The sequence below is a fragment of the Xyrauchen texanus genome, chromosome 33 (genome assembly GCF_025860055.1).
Source record: "Xyrauchen texanus isolate HMW12.3.18 chromosome 33, RBS_HiC_50CHRs, whole genome shotgun sequence".
NCBI classification, from domain to species: Eukaryota; Metazoa; Chordata; class Actinopteri; order Cypriniformes; family Catostomidae; genus Xyrauchen; species Xyrauchen texanus.
In genome coordinates, this window is record NC_068308.1 from 5,356,590 (window position 1) to 5,379,147 (window position 22,558).

At 37.1% G+C, this 22,558-nt stretch overlaps 1 protein-coding gene across 1 annotated transcript in view; it reads left to right on the forward strand.

The window, feature by feature from the left end:
* heatr1 (HEAT repeat containing 1) overlaps positions 1-11,240 on the forward strand; it is a 151,485-nt gene extending 140,245 nt beyond the window's left edge. The window contains exons 43-45 of the mRNA XM_052103324.1: positions 5,872-6,030; positions 10,135-10,243; positions 10,462-11,240. Coding sequence (XP_051959284.1) covers positions 5,872-6,030; positions 10,135-10,243; positions 10,462-10,550 — 357 coding nt within the window. The 3' untranslated portion in view covers positions 10,551-11,240. The remainder of the gene's footprint in view (positions 1-5,871; positions 6,031-10,134; positions 10,244-10,461) is intronic.
* The last annotated feature ends 11,318 nt before the right edge of the window (positions 11,241-22,558 follow it).

Consider the following 22,558-nt stretch of genomic DNA (forward strand, 5'->3'; position numbering starts at 1 on the left):
TACTATTCAAATTTCGCAAAGTTTTGCTTTGCTGGCCATATATACAGTGAGATGCATGTTAAATCCTGAACACACAAACTAAAACGCAGTTATAACCGAATGCACTGGGTGGCGCTGTTGAGTGTGACACAAGTTTCTCATATTTGTTGAGCAAACGGTTCTGTCACTCAGTACGTTCAGATGAACACCAGAAACATATATGTGCAGCTCGTCAGAAAGCAGCGTCCCCGTAACAACGTAATCCCTGCGACGCTTCTGTAAACAACAAACATGGCATCTGAGAAAGTATATGCTAGCTGAGGTAAGGGACATCCCATCATTTAAACTGGTGTGTATAAATGAGTATAGTTTTCTGAGCACATGGCTATGCTTTTTTGTTTTATTGTTTTCATGCATTGCTAGTTTAAGTATATAAAAAAAAAACACAGGACATGATATAAGCTTGTTTTTATTATAATTATAATATATATGTAATTTATTATGTTTTTTTAATGGTGATGTAAAATTATTTTTTGAGTCATAAAGGTTGCATCTCTTTCTCATTAATTACTAAATTTTGCAAAGTTTTATGTGCAGCTTTCTACGTTTTGCTGCAGTTTCCTGACTAAATGAACACGAGTCACTACAACAACAGTTTTATTTAAAAAAAAAAATTCACACAAATCACGGGTACTATTGCTGTTTATGACTTTATAAACGCTTTTTCTTCGCTCTGTTACTCACACCATGCTGTGTTATTGTTTCAAAACACTCTAACAATTCATTTGAAAAACAATAAATGTACTAATGAAATTAAAGATTAAATCATCTTTTGCTGCATCATTATAAATTTGAATCAAGAATATAATATAACGAAGGTAAAGTATAGCACATATCCAAATCCAATAACATTAAAATATATTCTCAAAAATAAAGAGTGTGGTTGGGATAGATAAAATAATAGACTAATGAAATTCTAAATATTTCAAATATTCTCAAATCTGAGGATATGGCGACAAAGGGATTTATACACAAACTAAATTAGCAATTTCATCATATTCTGATGTGTTATGTTTGAAATATTATCCTTGGAACATCGCCACCCACAGGGACAGTATATGCCGCCTATCGGCATAGGCCATAACTACATTATTTAAAATATTCTACAAAATCTGAGATTGTGGTGGCATAGAAGGACTATATTACATAAACTCAGCAAAAAAAGAAATATCCATTATTCAGGACACTGTATTTTGAAGGTAATTGTGTAAAAATCTAAATAACTATTATGTAAAGGGTTTAAACAATGTTTTCTATGTTTGTTCAATGAACCATAAGCAATTAATAAACATGCACATGTAGAACAGTTGTTAAGACACTGTCAGTTTACAGACAGTAGGCAAATAAAGGTCACAGTTTTAAAAAATTAGGACACTAAAGAGACGTTTGTACTGGCCCATGTTCCATGCTCATCTGCGTAAACGTGCCTTAGGCATGCTGCATGGAGGCATGAGGACAATAAATTGCAATGTCTGTACTGTGAGATGCCTAAGACTGTGCTACAGGGAGACAGGAAGGACAGCTGATCGTCCTCGTAGTGGCAGACCACATGTAACAACACCTGCACAGGATCGGTACATCCAAATATCACACCTGCGGGACAGGTACAGGATGGCAACAACTGCCCGAGTTACACCAGGAATGCATAATACCTCAATTAGTGCTCTGACGGCCTGCAACAGGCTGAGAGGCTGGACTGAGGGCATGTTGGCAGGTCCTTACCATACATCACTGGCAACAACGTCGCCTGTGGGCACAAACCCACCTTCGCTGGACCAGACAGGACTGGCAAAAAGTGCCCTTCACTGACGAGTCATGGTTTTGTCTCACCAGGGGTGATAGTCGGACTATGTGTCACAGCATCATCGGACTGAGCTTGTTGTCATTTCAGGCAATCTCAACGCTGTGCGTTACAGGGAAGACATCCTCCTCTCTTGTGTGGTACCCTTCCTCCAGGCTCATCCTGACATGACCCTCCAGCATAACAATGCCACCAGCCATACTGCTCGTTCTTTGAGTGATTTCCTGCAAGACAGGAATGTTGCTGGCCACGGCAGTGTTCTGCCATGGCCAGCAAAGAGCCCGGATCTCAATCCCATTGAGCATGTCTGGGACCTGTTGGATCGGAGGGTGAGGGCTAGGGCCATTCCCCCCAGAAATGTCAGAGAACTTACAAGTGCCATGGTGGAAGAGTAGGGTAATGTCTCACAGCAAGAACTGGCAAATCTGGTGCAGTCCATGATGAGATTCACCGCAGTACTTAATGCAATTGTTGGCCACACCAGATACTGACTGTCACTTTGTTACCTTTGTTCAGGGACACATTATTCCATTTCTGTTAGTCACATATCTGTGAAATTTGCTCCGCTCACCCTTTTGGGTCCCAAACGGCTCTTTAAAAAAATTTGTTTTTATTTTTTCAAGTCAAACAGTTTGCGATAGTTTGAGTATAATTAGTGTTAAAACAATTCTAATGAAATTATACTCTACCTTAACCACAATGTATTTAAAAATGCATTGTTTTTTTTTAAGAAAAAGAATGCTATTAACCCTCTGGTGTCTGAGGGTGTTTTGGGCCCTGGAGAAGTTTTGACATGCCTTGACATTTGTGCTTTTTTCAGTTGCTTAAAAACATATTAATGGCTAAAGTCTGATAACACTGTATTCAGCACAAACTGGGATACAATAATATGTGAGCAACATGTGTGTACATGTTTGTATTTTTGAGAAAATAACGTTTATGCATGGTTTTTGAAAAACAAAATGTGTAAGTCATTGAAATAAGGCCATATAACACATTATATGGTGTTTTAATTAAAAGTCGAAATCTTAAGCTTTCTTTAGACAAATGTTTCATGTTTGTGTGATAAGTATCACACAGAGTTTCAGTTCATTTTTGTGACGCGTTTCAGAAATATGCTTGTAAACACGGAGACTGCTGAAAACTCACCCTTTTTATTTTCTTTATTTTACTAAAGCACAAGGTTTCGTTATTATTGTGAGTGTACACAAATAAAAGTAGAGTCTCTAATGATGTCTTACACTTATCTGTATGCCCCAAAATGATGGAGTATTTTAAGTTGTTTCCGCTATAATGACGAAAATATCCAGCAGGACGCGCCGCCGCGTCCGTCGTCCCCAAAGTGTTAAACATTTGCATTTAAAGTATAACTTTTGTATATAAATCTAGCCATTCAAAACAGTCTGAACAGCATAATAGAATAAATGCACATGTGAAATAGCATCCTTCTTATTTTACATTTATTTCAAATTATGATTTTTTTTTTTTATATGGTGTAATAAAGTATTACTTTTGTGTCTGATTGACAGGAACAACAGGTGAGGCTGTTAGACTGAGCAGACAGTGAGAACGATTGTGTGCGCTTGAACATTTAGGCCTATATTATTTTATTTCTTTTTTCGTTCTTTGAATTAGTGAATTCTATTCTTTTAATTATTCTTATAAAGTTTATATTCATATAAATTATTTTAATATTTTTATAAATGGATTCGGCTCTTCTGATATGCGAGCTGGCTCCCAACGTTCACCTACAAGAGCCGGCTCTTATAGCAGACTCGTTCGCAAACAACCCATCACTAGTGTAACGGTTATTTTGGCGAATAAGGAGCTTGATTCAGCCTCCTCATAACACGGGTATAAAGTTAAATGAAACCCGACCCATTCCCGAGAACATGTGGCCCTACCCTGTATGCACAAAACTGTCAAATTTTAATCCCAAAATTGCTTATCTAATTTCTTCAAGTACTGTGGCAATATCCTGTATTTTATGCAAGCATATAGGCAACATTCGTAACGGTACAGAAACCGTAAACATACACAATATTAACAAGGCACAGCAGCCCCTTATGGCAATTTTCCACTGCACATTATGGTTCGACTTGCCTCAACTCTACTCGCTTTACTTTTCTGAGCTTGCATTTCCACTGCAGTTTAGTGCCGCATCAACGGGTGGGATTATAGGCTGATCGTCATAGTTGTGCCGCCTCTTCTGCCATGAAATCATCTTGAACATGACACAAACTGACCAAAACAATAACACAACCGCTAGCTGTTAGCTACTAGCTCACTGTGCTGCATAAAGCAATTGTTGCATAATGACAGTTAAATTGGCCTGGTTGTTTTAGAAGCAAGCTTCCAGAAGCTGGTCAATTAAATAAAGTTAATCTTTCAAGGAGAGAGACTTTTTTCACAATTCGAAAGTAGTGTGAACAAATTATACTGTTATCGCTTACTTTAAAACTAGCTGGTTGATGTCACGTGTTGGAAATCCTGTGACGATGGTAGTGACTATTCTCCATGACCACTCAGTGATCTGCAGGATTTTGACGTCACATTTTGTATCTGCTCGGCTCGCTTGGAACCTCGACCGAGGTGGTACTAAAAAAAAAAAGTACCAGGTACTATCCACAGTGGAAAACCCCAAATAAGCGAGCAGAGTCGAGTTGTACCGTGCAATGGAAAAGCCCCATTAGTACACTAGAGCAGAAGAGGAAAAAAGCATTGCCTTAGTGTACATGTGCTGAAACTTCACTTGGTGCAGAGCAATCTGGAGTAATATGAAAAAAGGAAACGGTCCCCTCTACACAGCCTGAACTTGTTTAGAATGTTGAATCTTTGTTACAACTGCGCTACAAATAATCTAGACGCAGTGAAAAGAATGAAACTGTACGCATGTGTCTCAACATGCGTTTTTGAAAATGTAAAGTTTCTTTTAACTTCACATGGTGTTTAAAATGTGCCATTCCTGCGCAAGACGTGGTGCAAATGTCAAAGACATTCGTCCAGCATGTGTTTAAACAATGGGAATTCAGAACAGACAAGAGCAAAACACGTTCTGTGTGAACGGCCCCCAACTCATCCATTCACATGTGTCTGTGAGTGAGAACTCGTGTGCAAAACAAGGTCGGTAAGCCTGTTTATTTTCTCATTTATAGAAACCTGAAGTCCTACTTGAAAAACTGACCCAAACCCGGCCCGAAACCCATAGGGTTCTCTGGTCCCATCAGGGTCGGGTTGCAGACCTCTATGTAGGATGAAACTGCGAAAGTGATTAGTTATATCAAGCTTACGGATTAGTTATATCAAGCTTCCCAGTAATGTTGGCCTTGCACTTCAATTAAATATTTATTTTTGAAAAGAATATTTGGATGTAATCAGAGGCAATATTATTTTAGAAATATATATATATATTTATATATTTTTATTTTTTTTTTTTTTTAATATATGTAATCGGTGACCGTGTGTAAGCAGCATATGTATCTAACATAATTCTGTATTTTCAGTTAGTAGAATTATTAGCTAATATTTCTATTTTGTCACCATTACACTGCACCCAAAACAATTTCAGAAAAAGAATCCCGCCCTGTCCTCTAAGGGACTTCTAAAAAAAAAATCATCCTTTTTAAATAAGCAAAAAAAATTATTTAGTGCAGCAAATACTACAATGATGTATATTTTTTATTTTTTACAATGTACAATTTGACTTTACAAATGTACTTGTACAGCAGGGACGGATTATGACTTGCAAAGGCCCTGGGGACCCTGGGTGGAGGGGGTTCATTGTTCATTCCCAAAAGTGTTTTCAAGCACTGGGGGATCACCAAACTAGATTGCACAGCCTAAAGCTCAGTGAACCCCAGGGCAGTCAAGGGCCCCTGGGAACTGGCCCCATTGTCCTGGTTGGTAATCCATCCCTGTTGTACAGTAATGAGAATTAGATTTTTTTCACATTACGATGACATTTGGGGAAGGTAAAATGTTTTGTGCTGTCATTATTGGGTCTAATGAGTTTCTTTCTTGTGTTTGTGAAGCTGGAGAACATGTTGGGAGGAGAGGTGACCTATAAGACCCACATCACCAAACATCTGGTGCCTTGTATCGCACAGTTTGCTGTTGCCATGGGAGACGATTCGCAGTGGAAAATTCTCAATTATCAGATTCTGCTGAAGACTCGTCACAGCTCACCAAAGGTATACACATGCTCAGTGAGACTGATACATAGGGCTGGATATCACTGACTCCATAACAGTAACAGTGATGCATGTACTGCATCATGATTCAGTATATCACAATGAATCACAATATCATAAATGGATCACAATTGAAACTGTGCCAAACTTGCAAGAGATTGAATCTGCAGAATTAGTTTGTCTCTGTTGTGCAGTGTGCTTAATTTTTGTTTCAATTTTGTGCACAGTCATCCAAAATATAAAGTAACACACATACATGTATGTATAGAAGTTATGTAATGATAATTTTTAAATCGAAATGCTACTCATCTTGTCTTATATTGAGCTTTTTCAAAAGATTGGAATTGGAAAAGAAGAATTTTCCAGGTTCAATACAAGTTAACCCTCTGGGGTATGGGGGTGTTTTGGTCCCTGGAGATGTTTTGACATGCCTTGACATTTGAGCTTTTTTCAGTTGCTTAAAAACACATTAATGGATAAAGTCTGATAACACTGTATTCAGCACAAACTGGGCTACAATAATATGTGAGCAACGTGTGTACATGTTTGTATTTTTGAGAAAATAACGTTTATGCATGGTTTTTGAAAAAACTAAATGTTTAAGTCATTGAAATAAGGTAATATAACACATACTAAACATTTGTCCACAAGACTTTTGAGAACTGGATCTTGTAGCCTAGAGTTTTTGCTACAAAATGATGTGAAAACCATCCTGATCACTCATTCATACAAAACAATATAGTAATTGAACTTTTGTAAGACACTTATAGTGTTAAAAAGGTCCTATGCGAGGAGGCGTGATCTATAATGAATATTGATTGTAATTCACACCTGAGGACACAAAAGACCCCTCCCCTGGGCCTATTAATAAGGAATGTGACAAAGAGAATGAATTTGAGGAGACTTAATTTTCAAAATCAAGTTTTAAGTTAAAAGAAGTAATCTGACTATACATTTTCTTTACTTAATTTTAGATAAACACTACCGTTTAAATGAAGTGTCTTCTGCTCACCAAGACTGCATTTATTTGATCCAAAATACAGTAAAAACAGTGATATTTTGAGCTTTTACAATTTAAAAGAACAGTTTTCTATTTGAATATATTGTAAAATGCAATTTGTGATCAAAGCTGAATTTTCAGCATCATTACTGCAGTCTTCAGTGTCACTTGATCCTTCAGAAATCATTATAAGATGGTGATTTTTTTTTAATATGGGCAACCCTGAACCCCCTCATTTAACCTGAACACACATCAAGCACAAGCATTGATGATAATGAGGCAGCATAAACACTAGTTAAAATATCTAAACATTCATATTATTTTTATATCGTATTTTTATTTTTATATCATATTACATATCATATTTATATCATACAGCATACAATTTAAATTCCTGCTTTAGCCGAAACAGTATTTAAATGTAACAAAAACTTGCCTTATTAGGACATATTTCAGTACTCTGAATCCTGGCTGGCAAATCTGGAAGCAGTCCCACTAGTAAAATATGTACCTGTTTATATAAAATAGCATGTCAACTAATGAAAACATAATGACTTACTCATCCGAAATTGTATCCTTGTCTGGATCAAGTCTATTTTCAAAATACAAACGTTCATCGGAGTCCTGCTCTTCTTCTGAGGAAAATTGTAACTCTTCGTCACTATCCAGGAGTTTTCTCACTTGTGTATCGTACTGTCTTTCAAACGTGCAGAAAAAGTGAATGAACGTTGTTTTTAAGGCACAGTCGGGGGCGTTTACCATTTGATTTGATCGTCTCAGCATATTAGCGTATGAATGGTGGTGGGTGTGATCGCATTAGAGATAATTAGCTGAGCCAGGTGAAACTATACGTCATTTTGTTTCATACAGATTACATTGCAGGAGAATATATGTTTTACATTTTTTATTGTTTTATTTAAAGTAGATATGTTAAGCTTTCTTTAGACATGTTTCATGTTTGTGTGATAAGTATTCACAGAGTTTCAGTTCATTTTTGTGACGTGTTTCAGAAATATGCTCGCGAACCCAGAGACTGCCGATAGCTCACCCTTTATATTTTCTTTATTTTACAAAAGCACAAGGTTTTGTTGTTATTGTGAGTGTACACAAATAAAAGTAGACCCTTTATAGTCTCTAATGATGACTTACACTTATCTGTATGCCCCAAAACGACAGAGAATTTTGTTGTTTACACTGTAATTACGGAAAAATCCAGCTGGACTCGCCGGCGCGTCTGTCGACCCCAGAGGGTTAAGCTCAATCGACAGCATTTGTAGCATAATGTTGATTACCACAAAAATAATTTTGACTCGTCCCTCCTATAAAAATGTACATATATAAAAAAAGGTTACAGTGATGCACTTACAATGGAAGTGAATGGGGCCTATTTTTGGAAGGTTTTAAAGCAGAAATTTGAAGATTATAATTTTTTTTATAAATAATTATTATTCTGTTAAATCTGTTATTTGAGTTGTAATGTTGTTAAAATTGTCATTATCCTCATGCTACCCCTCAGCCTCATCCAAGGACGTGATATTTTGGATTAGTTTTACGCAATGCATAATTTAAATTAAACCCATTGCATACTGTTCAGGAAACTCTAAGGAGTCATTTAAGGATTAAACTTCTGACGCACGGAGTCACGTGACCAAACACCATGGTGTTGATTTCCGTGAACTTCTATAGGAGCATTGTTGGCCTAATTAGGTGCTACTTGTTACAAATCAAAAAATGTAATGGAAAATACACACAGAAGCCACACAGTGGTCTCAGGAGGTTAAATGGTCATTTTAGAGTTTACAGCATTGTGTTGTCATGGCACCAAAGTTGTAAAATTGGATATAACTAAATAAAAGTGATTTTATCACACTACAATCATAGTGACATGCCTATTGTTTATGTCTCTTATCTATATGACTTGACTATACTTATTCATACCATTCTCTTCCATTGTAAGTGACTCACTGTTTCCCAGATTTGAGTTTTTATATATATATATATATATATATATATATATATATATATATATATATATATATATATATATATATAGAAAGAAAGAAAAGGACGGACAAGTTGAAAATGTATTTTTGTGGAATTCAACATTATTTAAAAAATTGTAATATGGTTTGGGCTTAACTTGAATTGTTTGGGCTTAACTTGAATTGAATCTGGAATATTAATTTAAACAGTATTGAAGGAGTTCCCAAGTATGCTGGACAAAACTTGTTGGCTGCTTTTACTTTGTCTGGTGTGCCAATTACAAAACATTTTAAAGAAATTGACACCTAATCACAATTTAAAGTCTAATTTAAGCATAAGCCTAATATCTAAGGGGTTTTAAGATCTCAAGAAACATAACTAATGGTATGCCAACAATTTTGACTGGTATTGTAAAGAAAAAAAAAATGACAAGATCTAAAGTAGTGACACAATATTGGGAGAAAAAAAAGCTATTTTATGATTGGACTGCACTAGTGATAAACACAAAGAAATCAGGAGTGAGCCAGTTTATCCTGAACCACTATGCTAATCTACAGTGCCACATCAAAAGACTTTAAAGTTATCACAATCGATTCAAACTGCAAAAGAGTGGGTACTGTGAAATTAGTCTTTTGCTGGCTGTATACACTTGCCTACTATTTTAGCCATCCTGGTTCCAGATGTATTTTTCCCATTAATTTCTTCAATAGGGATTTAAAAAGAACCAAACCAACTAGCTCTGAAGTTAATCAAAACATTACAAACTTGCAAGCAAAACATTATTTGAAAATCAGACAAAGAAACAAGTCTGTGTTCTACCTTTTATGAATGAACTAAAGCTCCATAAAGCATTGTGAATTAAATTTAAATGGTGGAAATATATATTTAAAAACTATTTATTTAAAGTAGTTGATTATAAGTTTAGAAACAATATATCTAAAATATAGTGCAATATATTCAGATATACTGTTCACAGTGTGTCATGGGAGTTGCCGGTCTCTGCAGAGCTTTTTTGGCCGCGGTTCTCTTGATTAGTGAATTGGTTCCCATCATGACTTCACGAATCTCGTATAATGTATTGTGAAGTGAAAGTAAATATCCATATTCATGTTGTTGGTCAGGTACGTTTTTCAGCACTGGTGATGTTGCTGGAGTTGGCCTGCAAGCTGAAGGAGAACTACATGGTTCTGCTGCCAGAAACCATCCCATTCCTGGCTGAACTCATGGAGGGTAAGAACTTTTACAGCACAATGTAATCCAATGCTCTGTCATGTTAGTCTGTATCTATTGCTGCATTGAGCTGTTACATTTTAAGAACGCTGTAAATTCTTTCATTTGCTGTTTCATTTTTGAGTACTAGTCATTTCTTTGTGTAAAACGTTTTTATCAGAAACACTACAGAATTTATTTTTAAGTGCTGTTTTATTCATACTGTCTCTGTTTTCCAGATGAGTGTGAAGAAGTTGAACAACAGGTGCAGAAGGTAATTCAAGAGATGGAGACTATCCTCGGTGAACCACTGCAGAGCTACTTTTAATCCCACCTGAGATCAACATAACTGATCTCTGACCATCAGAGATGCTACGGATACCGATTTCAGTGTGCAATCACATATTTACTCATTAACTGTTGATGGAACATGCGTCATTCTGCAGGTCCAGTGGCATGCCTCATCACTGCTTGACCTCTGGGTTACTGTCCTACTGAGTTGCCTGATGATATCACAACATTAAACGCCACAGATTTGAGCAATTTCCAGATGAGACAGGCTTTGACTCGAAGATTATATAAAAATGGCATGTATGACATTTAAATGTCTTTAGAGTTTTTAGAAAGTAACAATTTTATGACAATGAATGACATTTTGTAATCCATACTGATGTATTTCTCTGAAAGTCTATGAATATCCGTAAAAAAGATGAATCTTGAAAATGTGTATTTGTTTGATTAAAGCCAAAAAAGGGGTTTCAAATCAACATGAAATTAATATAGTCTCTATTTGCTTGCCTTTAATACATGTCCCTGGTCTTATTGTGAACAATTTATCTGTGCGTAATCATCATAATATTTCATCCAAATGTAATAATTTGTATTTATTTTTTTCAGCTGATGTCAGCAAGTCTATTATTTCTCAACTCCAGTACTGTCATACATGGTTTTTTTTTTTCTCTCATTAAATATTGTTTCACTCGGAAATAATCCAAATACGGAAGTAAAATCAGTTGTGAACACCATTTTCTGTTGATTTGTTAGAAGAAAAAAAAAACTTTTAATATACACTGTGCTTGCCTAAACAAAGCACACGTTCGCAAACCAAAACGAGCGATGAGCACATTTGTGTTGCGAGTACAAGATAGAATTGTGGAACGTGTACAGAACCGCTGTAGTACGCTTACTACGAGGCTGTCCAGTTATTTCGCAGCTTCTTACGCTAGGTAAAAGACCTGACGCTTCCGCGTTTGCCAGCATCGCATTCACGCTCTTTTTAAAGGGGCCGTGCCTCTTCCGTTTTAATGAAATAAAAACCATTTTTGTAATATGATGCAGTGAGATCCAGCAGATGTAAAATTACTTCAAAAATCAGATGATTTGTAGAAGTAATAACAAGGAATAACAATCTTTAATTTGTAAAAAAATTATAAATGAATAAAATGTATTTAAAATAAGAGCAATAAAGAAAAATGTTTGATTATAAAATGTTAAGTAGATATATCCAAGGACTAAGTCCTGGAATAAACCTAATAATACAAAGTCTTGTCTTTGTACTTTTAACTTTTTTCCATTTACTTAGTTCATTAGTCAAGATGAGACCTCAAATTCGGAGATCAGAAGAGCTATAGGGTTCAGATGTTAGTCTGAAAACCAAAATTTAATTTAATGTCTTCATACCTTCTTGAGGCTGTGCCAAGAAAGACTTCCTTTTTTTGGTACAGCGGTTTCTGCACAATTGATGCAGTTGTGCAGGTGTCGGGTCATATTATGACCTATTGAAATGCGAAAGCTGCGGTAAAGTGGAAGGAATAATGGAAAGGAGGATATAAATAATAGTTTTAATGATAAACTTAAAAGACATAAACACGACGGTCAGAGGGGTGTATTCCAGAAAGCAGGTTATGTGACTTACCCGGGTAAGTTTAGGAGGGGACATTCTAAAACGCTTAACGTGAAAAACGCTTAACGTGGCTTACTGCACTAAGACAGTGATATTAAAAGACCAAACTCAGGTTACATCACATTAATAAGCCATACTATGTATAAAAAAGTAAGAGGAGTCCAAAATATGAACGCAACGCGTTTAATTACACGTTAAGCATTTTCCTCCCATAGAAAACCGTTATAAGAAAACGCTTAACGTGGCTTACTGTACTAATATACTATAAAATATATATTATATTATTCCACATATATATATATATATTATATTATATTTATAAATATTATATAAAAATATAATCATATTTATTAATATGATGTGTACTGAGTTTGGTCTTTTAATATCACTGTCTTAGTACAGTAAGCCACGTTAAGCGTTTTCTTATAACGGTTTTCTATGGGAAGAAAATGATTAACGTGTAATTTAAACGCGTTGCGTTCATATTTTGGACTCATCTTCCTTTTTTATACATAGTATGGTTTATTAATATGATGTATACTGAGTTTGGTCTTTTAATATCACTGTCTTAGTGCAGTAAGCCACGTTAAGCATTTTCTTATAACGGTTTTCTATGGGAAGAAAATGCTTAACGTGTAATTAAACGCGTTGCGTTCATATTTTGGACTCATCTTACTTTTTATACATAGTATGGTTTATTAATATGATGTATACTGAGTTTGGTCTTTTAATATCACTGACTTAGTGCAGTAAGCCACGTTAAGCGTTTTTCACGTTAAGCGTTTTAGAATGTCCCTTTAGGAGTAAGCGGATAACCTCTGCTTTCGGTTCCAAAAATGGAGGTAACTTTCGGGTTATGTAAGTAACCATAGCAACTGTCTCTCTGATGATAACCTGCTCCGGAGCAGGTTATGTTGCAGGGTTAGTTTGTTTCAGAGAGGTTTCCGAGCATGGCGTGCCCTTTTGATGAGGATCCTGTGGACGTACGTAGAGGCACAGATTAAACGGGGTTTTTTTCGCCGTGAGAGGGTGATAAGACCACGTATCGATGTCTTTTCTTATCCTAACGAATATTTGCAGGAGCGCTATCGTTTTTCTAGGGAGTCGTTAATTTATTTAACAAACCTACTAAAACCACACATCTCAAACGTAACAAACCGCGGATCAGCGCTTAGCGCCGAACAAATTCTTTGTATTGCTCTGCGCTTTTTTGCTACGGGGAGTTTTCTCTACAATGTGGGCGATGCAGAGCATGTGGGAAAGGCAACAGTGTGTAGAGCCGGTCGTACAGTATGCATGGCACTGAAACGGTTTCTACACACTTTTGTACAGTTCCCTGGCCATAAACCTGTGCGCTTTATTAAAGAAGAATTCCACAGGGTGGCAGGTTTGCTCTCAGAAATTCTGTCATCTACTTCAATTAAATGACATTTCTTAATAGGTTTATTTTGACTGCACACACACACGTAAAAGCTACACAGACTTCTTAAACTTGTAATTAATCTTAATTTCAGGGTTCCCAAACGTGATTGGTGCATTGATGGCACCTATTAAAGCTCCATCTATCAATGAGGTAGACTATGTTAATAGGAAGTCTGTGCATAGCATCAATGTGCAGGTAATAGCTATATTTTGGCTCCTTAATATTGGAGTTACAAATAATAAACGTATTGTTCTCCACAGGTAATATGTGATGCAACCCACCTCATCACTAATGTTGAGGCAAAATGGCCTGGGTCTGTACATGATGCCAGAATATTTAGAGAGTCATCTCTGTGCAACAAATTTCAACAGGGTACGTTTTGTTAGACAAATGCTTGTAGTCTTTATTACATTTACAAAACACCTCAAACATTACAGGACACTTCTATGGTTACTTGCTGGGGGACAGAGGATACCCTTGCCTCCCCTATATGATGACACCCTACCCTGATCCTGAGCCCGGACCACAGACACACTTCAACCTGTCTCACAGCAGAACGGGCCAAGGTGGAGATGACGGCGTTCTGAAGGCGAGGTTTCAGTGTCTGCGTGGGCTCAGGGCCACTCCAAATAGGGCATGTGACATCACAGTTGCTTGTGTGGTACTTCACAACATTGCCACAATAAGAGGAGAGAGGCATCCCCCCTGTCCTGATGAAGATGACCAAGAACAACACCCATTGAATCTAGCAGACCACAGAGATGGCAGAATGCTTAGAGACATGATTTGTCAAAATCACTTTATTTAATCTGTTCTATTTCTTCATATCCTGAAATAAAAGAGACATGACAGATTTGTATTTATTGCTTTATACACACACAAAAATAAAAAATATGTTCACATATGATTCTTCTCACCTTAAGGCGATGCTCCAGTAGGTGTATTTCAAGTTTGGCCTTTTTAATGGCCATCCTTTTCTCCTCTAGCTGAAGCTGTATAAGGTCCATGTCATTTTTTTTTTAATTTGCCTTAATAGATGGACCTTATACACCTCCTTTGCAGACAACTAGAAAGGCAAAGTAAATAAGATGGTTAAAGAAGAAAATCTGGCACATAGTAACAATGTAGTAACACTCGCGAGTTCTCCGATATGCCGTAGCTTGGTCCTCGGCCACTCCACCCTCTAACGGGCTCATCTGGAAACATGCATGTATAAACACAGGAGTCAAGAATGGGCTACATGGAATACATTAATTATAAATACAGTGATAATGCCATATAAGCTGATTACATGAATATGAAGTATATGATTATATTCTGATTATAGTTGAGTGCATAAATGTGGATACATGAATATGCTTATCTTTAGCCACTTGCATCACTGTGGTTTGACAGATGCAATGTACTATCAAAATAAATGGAAACATGAGTTTCTTTAATTTTGGACTATATGAAGCTGTGGTGTGATAGAAAATGTAATGGACTATCACAATAAAAAACATTTTATTACAGCATTCTGTACATGTGGAACTTATATAAGCATGTGAACTGTCAAATTTGTTTAAATTATTTGATAAATCAATTGAATCTATAAAATCTCAATTTGAATTATTAGGGGCTCTTTCTCAGTCATCTCTAAGGGTAAGTTAAAACTGACACTGGCCAATGATAACCAGTCCCCTGGACAATAAACATGCAAAGTTTCATGCATTTTTACTGTGGTGTTCCGTTATTCACCTGTGAACATGTCATATTAATCCATAGAGATGAATGAGATTACCAAGGGCCCATTTTGGAGAAGATCCCTCTCAGCCATTCAGCTTTCTTCTATTATTTATTAACTTTACATATACAGCAGGTTTCAAAATCAGTTGATCCATAAGATTATGAATACATTTTTACTGAAATATGCTTGATTCCTCTTTGTATTTATGTGTTGTTGCTTTTTAAATGTCACTTGAATGTATTAGTGTATTCTGATGAATCTGCAAACATCATAAATGGGGACGCCCCATCGTGCAGTTGTTTCAATGCTATATTGTCAATAAAATATTTTTTTATGTTGGGTTGTGATATGAGCAACTATTTCTTCTTAACAGCCTGTACATAATAGATAGATTAATTAAATGGACAGGTTTAAGGATCAAATATTTTTAAAGTTCCTTGAAATGGGTATGTATTGATGTACTGCTACAAAGTGTTTTTTGAGAAACTTCTCTGTTGTTTTGGTTTCTCTCCTGGCTGAATTAAATCCTTTTTGATGGGAAAAGAACTGTGAGTCTAATCCTTTATTTGAGTGTCTATTTGACTACTGGAAAATTTCCTCGACGGCATCACTTATTTTAATTTTCAGAGTGCTATGCAGCAGCTTAGAGGAGCCCATGATTTTTTGGACATTTATAAAGCTTTGATATTTGTTACACCTGGCCTTTCCTAATAATGATTGTGAACAAGTCATGTTAAGTTTAATGTTTCATTTACAGTTTTTTCAAGTTTCTCAATTGTAGGGCTATATATATATTATCAATTTAAAACAAATTTGCATTATCACTTTAAAAAAATAACTCATTGGACAAACTATTTAATTGAGGGCAGGATTGCCATCCAATAAATATGTATAGTCCCAACTTACAGATTCATGCAATGATATGTAATTAGTCATTTTGCAGGTTTATTCTTCTTCAGAGACCAATAGAAACTTTAATAAAAGGTTTTTGCCATCAGATAAGGCTAAAAACGACAGCCCTGCAGAGATGTTGCCATCTACCTGCACACAGTTGACCATTAGTCACCTTTTGATTAGCATTCCTAAAACCTATGTGTTAAAGACTATACAGGATGTCTTGTGACCATCAAACAAGTTTTGTTGATTAGCCTGGCCATTTGGCAACTGAAACATCTTGGGTTACTTAACTGTTCACTGATAAAAGTGGAACGAGATGATGCGCTGATTTAGCGCTTTGTGAACGAGAATACCCACGCCGCCACACTGTGGATGTTCGGACCTCTTATGGTTGTGTAGTTGTGCTCACAAGAGCACGAGAGGTCTCAGACATGAGCTTGTGATGTAGACTCAAGGACAAAAGATCCAAGAGTAGCATGAACATCCAAACTATAGAATCTTATGAATGTATGTGGAGAGGACCAGCCCGCCGCATTACAGACATGTTGCAGAGGGAAACCTCTGGCCAAAGCTTTAGAGGAGGCGACCCCTCTGGTAGAGTGAGCCCTGATACCTACTGGCGAAGCTTGACCGTGCGCCTCGTAGGCCAGGGCAGTAGCATCCCTCACCCAATGTGACATGGTTTGCTTAGTGGCGGCCACCCCTGGCTAGTGCAGTGGACATAAGTCTGAAGGGCACGGACTGGACACAGTCCGTGAAGTCTTTCCTGCTCAGGCGTTATAAACGGCGGGGAGCAGAAGGCTTCGAGAGTGCGGTCGAGAAAGGAAACTTAGGCCGGTAGTCAGGGTGAGGGTGCAATATTGCTTTAGCCATTCCTGGGGCAAAATCTTAGCAGGATGGCAAGACGGACAGAGCCTGTAGATCCCCAATTCTTTTTAGAGAAGTAATTGCCATAAGAAAAACCATCTTGAGAGTCAGAAGTTTATCAGATGTTGACTCTAGAGGTTCAAATGGGGTCTGAACCAGACCCTCAAGGACTATTGCTATGCCCCATGAAGGGATCCTGGTCCTAGCAGGAGGTTTCAAATGTATGGCTCCGTGAGCAGGGGATGTCTCCCCAAAGTCAAGGCATGGCAAGCCGATAGAGCAGCCACATAAACCCTGAGAGTGGCTGGGCATGTGCCTGCTGATAGCTTCTTCTAGTAGAGGGAGACCTAGCACTTAGAATGGTCTTAATAACTTCAGGTGAAAGCCCAGTGTCCCTCAGTTGGTACCCTTCAGTCTGTAGCACTGCCATAGTGTGCAGGGCAGCACCAGCCTGACCTTCTGCCTGATAAGCCTTCCCCTCAAGCGTGGAGGTGGTCCTGCACGGCTTTGTGGGGAGAGTAAGTCTTTTTTGCGATGAAGCCAGGCGAGAGATAACCCACAAGTGTCTCTTCTACCGGGGGCAAAAGTTATTTGTTTAATTAGGAATATGGTTTTTACCTTATTAACAGAGAGCAGCAGTTTATCCTCCTTAAGATAATTGCCATGCTCTACCATAACAACATCCTTTCTATTCCTAGTATTCTTTACAACAGGGGCGATTCTAGGGTCAGAGCTTTAGGGGTGCTGAGCACCCAATGAGCCCCACTGCCACCACCCACCCTCTTTTCACACAAAAATAAAAAATATGTCTATTGAAAAATAACTTTATCATTTTAACATTGGTTCAACTAACTCCAAAATCCAGATTTTTTTTTTTTTTTTTTTTAGACCTTTTCAGAGCACCAGTTTAATTGTGAGAGTTCACACAGACAGCCCCCTGTAACAAACACAAAACCTTCTTCACTCAGCTGGTTTTCCTGACCGTTAACTCCATGTGCCTCCTTTTGTATCAACAGTCATCAGATTGGTTAGATTAGATTCAACTTTATTGTCATTGAACAAAGTAACAGGTACTTGGACAACAAAATGTAATTCATCTTCTGTAAATTATTTACAAAAATGGTTCTTGAAAGGCTCTTTTTTGTGTGCCAAACTGAGTATGAGGGTATTGAGAGAGCTTTAACTGTTTAGAACCAGTGTCCTTATCCCCTAAGTCTGAACAGCTCTCTTCTGTCTCTGCTGCTTTGGCTTGGTGGTCTCTATGTTGCACTCCCTCTGCCGCTTCATTTCTTTCACTAGTCAATTCCCTCTCATCCCTTATGGACTCTCCCTGTTGTTTTCCTCCTCCTTTATTATGAAAAAATGTGGTATAAAATAATGTTACAAAAAGCAAATGTAATATAGGCTACTTAATGCCAATAACTTAGTATAGGAGTATGAGTAGTTACTGTTTTGCTTGCCACTATTCACTATATGTCAATTTATTGTTGTTGTTTCCTCACCTGGTTCTTCCTGCATGCTCTCCCTTTCCCTTTCTCCATCTCCCTCTCTTTCCCTTGGCACTGACAATCATACACAAATATATTGTAGGCAGGAGAGTTGAGGTCAGTTTGTCATGTCACAAAAATATTCTGGAGACCATTTACAGACTCTTACATATGATCAAAAGGCACACAGAGGCGTGCCATTTTAAATGTCTTTATTATTATTATTATTGGGCTTAGAAACTTTTTTAAATCACAAATTCCTTTCACAAGAGAAGCTGTATTCTCCATTGTGGGTTTAAAATAAAAAATAAAAAAATAAAAGCAGGGGATTGCCTAGATAACAGATAGCTGGTTTGCATTATCTGTTACTTTAGCTTAACACTTTTCAGAAGAACAAAAAAACAAGACAGAGGTTATTATGGACTGTCTCTAGTCTCTCACCTGAATCTGTCTTTTTTCTTTTAAAGAACTGTCGTATGTCCATTGCTCACTGGCAGGCCACACACACGCACACAGAGAGAGAGAGAGAGAGAGAGAGAGAGAGAGAGTAATGGTAGGAGTTCAGGAGTTAAGCCTGGTGCAGGTTAAATCCTCTGTGTGTGAGGAATGAATAAATACAGCAAAAGAAAAACATTAAACTTTCTTTTATTGTCTAGTTTGATAGTCAGCCACAACTGAAAAATAACAGATATAAATCTAGGAATGAATAACAATTCATTTAAAAAGCCACAGTGAGTGTTTTCACACTTACTGGTGGTATACAGTGATATGTTTGTTTTACTCTGGTCCAAACGCCAGGGCTTCATGTTTCCATGACGACTGACCAGAAAAGACGCACGTGATGTCATGTTTACATGACTCCTGATTGTTAAAATGAGTATCAAATTAATGATAAACTTTACCAACAGAGACATACGTACGCACTATACAGGTACGCAGTTTATTTGTCGCGCTGCTGTTTTGTTTCACACTCTAGCAGTTAATAAACAGAACTGCATGCGTCTTGCGGAAGAACATTGTAATCGGCGCTACTTCTCTCCGTTTATGACTATGGACGAGTCACCCAGGTCCTGTGCTACTCCACAGCGGCGGCGACCCGCTGGACTAAAATAGTCAGAAAATAAACACTTATTATAGGTGTACAATGGTGATTCAGGATACTGACTCCAGTACTCACCGATATGGTTTCAGAATCGGAACAACTCTAGGTAAAAGGAAAGAAGTGTGAGACACAGCTTTGGAGCAACTTAGTTGATTCACAACACTACATAACGGGTTCTCACTCTGCGTGTGTTTCGAGCTGGATGATGGTCGTGCTGAGCGGTGCAGGTACAGAGGAGAAGTAGAAGAAGAGAAGAGGATGATACCATTTGCTAAGAGGGGATGTTTTCATTTTCATCCTTAACACATACATTTTAAACCACAAACTACGGAGTATGTTTTGGACATTATTTAACCTTGTCAAAGGCGAACACAAATTTTAGAATAACAACATTTCTTACTCCAAGTTTTAGGGGTGCTGAGCTCCTTTTTAGGGGTGCTAAAAGCACCCCTAAAAAGGGGCTAGACTCGCCCTTGCTTTACAATATACCGTTTGGTAGTTTGTTAGTTACTCTTGTCTCTTTTGTAAATAAAATCTATAAATAAAATCTATTCCTTGTGTTGATAACTCTACAAGTTATCTGAATCTTACAAATCCTTCAGATTACTCAGTTGACCACCTCCCTCCAATTTACATATTTTTTATTTATTGAATGGTCTGATCGGATCATTCATAATTTGTTAAGGTGAAGTCCTTAGCTTGTGGCCTGGAATGTGAGGAGGGGCCATCTGACATTCATATTCACACACACAAACACACTTTAAGTGACTTGTGCCTAATGTGATTTTTGCTACAAAGTTCATGTGATGCCCTTTACTGTGGCCTTTTGGAGAATATGTGATTATTCCAATTTAAAAACCTACTGAAAAAAAATGTCTAACAAGTAGAAAAGAAAAATATGAACAATTATAAGGGAACTTCCAGACTATATGCATACTTCATTTGAAACCATCTTACTGTGGCACATTGAATCACATGAAATTACTCTACTTATAGAGACATCAGTTCTAATAAGTAGTGAAAAAAATCTATGAAAAATTATTAGGCTATAAGAAACCTGTTCAAAGAATGAGAGATGCGTTGGACAGCTCCCATGTTTTTCTGCAGAGCTTTATTGCACCCCTAAACTCTTGACCTCTGAACTGTTTTAAGGATCCCCTAAAGTCAAGTCAAGTCAATTTTATTTGTATAGCGCCTTTCACAACACACATCGTTTCAAAGCAGCTTTACAGAAGATCAGCATTAACAACTGTAATGTCTATAAAGTCGATGAATCATCATTGTGCAATTTAGATAAAATACGATTCTTAATCGTGTTTAAAAATAATTAAATAATAATTGTACTAATAACCCCAGTGAGCAAGCTGAGGCGACTGTGGCAAGGAACACAAAACTCCATAAGATGTTGATTAATGGAGAAAATTAACCTTGTGAGAAACCAGATTCACTGTGGGGGCCAGTTCCCCTCTGGCTAACATTATGAATGTAATGTAAATATTACTTATGTATAGTTAAAATCATGGTTTAAAATTATTAAACTAAGTAAGGGTTAAGGGTCAGTGTTTAAACATCGATTGTGTTTGAACTGTAAGATTAATGACCAATGTCTTTGAAGTCCATCTTGATTAATTGCAGAAGTTCACATAGATGCAATTGTCCTTGTTAATTGGCTGATGAAGGCTTTTGTTGGCAATAGTTAGTCTATGCATTCCATTTGAAGATCGTAGTCCATCAATAGACCGAGGTGATGCAGGTTGGAGTTGGCATCAGTTCATCCTCTGAAGTCCATCATAATAGACTGAAGTGATATATGGCTGGCACCGGCTGCATTTAGTCATCATCATTCAGCGACATGTAGCAGTGGAATCCAACATGAAGCAGGAATGGTGCTGGATCCAGCCGGTTCTGGTGACCTCAGGATAGGAGTCCCGAGGTTGAGACAGGGAAACAAATAAAAAGATGTAAGCATAGATGCCATTAAATTTATTGCAGAGTTAGAGATCATGATCACTGTTTCTGGTTTCTGGTTCCGGCAGACCCAACAAAAGCAGCCTAATTGTGGGTTGGAGGATAAATTAGGTGTATGCCTGGCTAAGTCTATAGTCTTTAGTCTAGACTTAAACTGAGAGGTGTGTCTGCATCTCGAACAGTGTTTGGGAGACTATTCCATAGTTTGGGAGCCAAATATGAAAAGGATCTACCTCCTTTTGTGGATTTTGATATTCTAGGAACTATTAACAGGCCAGAATTTTGCGATCTTAATGAACGTGATGGAATATAGCATGGTAGAAGATCACTTAAGTACTGCGGAGCTAGACCATTCAAAGCTTTGTACATAGTTAACAGAATTTTAAAATTAATATGGAATTTAACAGGTAGCCAATGTAATGATGATAAAATGGGGCTAATATGATCATATTTCTTGGTTCTTGTTAGCACTCTGGCTGCTGCATTTTGAACTAATTGAAGTTCATTTGTTGATCTTGCTGGACATCCTCCCAGTAATGCATTACAATAATCTAGTCTTGAGGTCATGAATGCATTAATTAGTTTTTCGGCATCAGCAACAGAGAGCATATGCCTTAATTTAGCAATATTTCTTAGGTGGTAGAATGCTGTTCTACAAACATTTGTAATTTGATTTTCAAAGGACAGATTGGTATCAAATATAACACCTAAGTTCTTCGCTGTTGAAGATGATGTAACAGTACATCTAGAGTCAAATTATATTTTAGCGGCTTATTTTTAGAGTTTTTTGGTCCAATAATTAGAACCTCTGTTTTGTCAGAATTGAGTAGAAGGAAATTTCTGGCCATCCAATCTTTTATTTCCTTGATACACTCTGCTAATTTTGAGTATTGTGAAATCTCATCAGGTTTTGAAGAAATATAATGTTGTGTATCGTCAGCATAGCAGTGGAAACTTATTCCA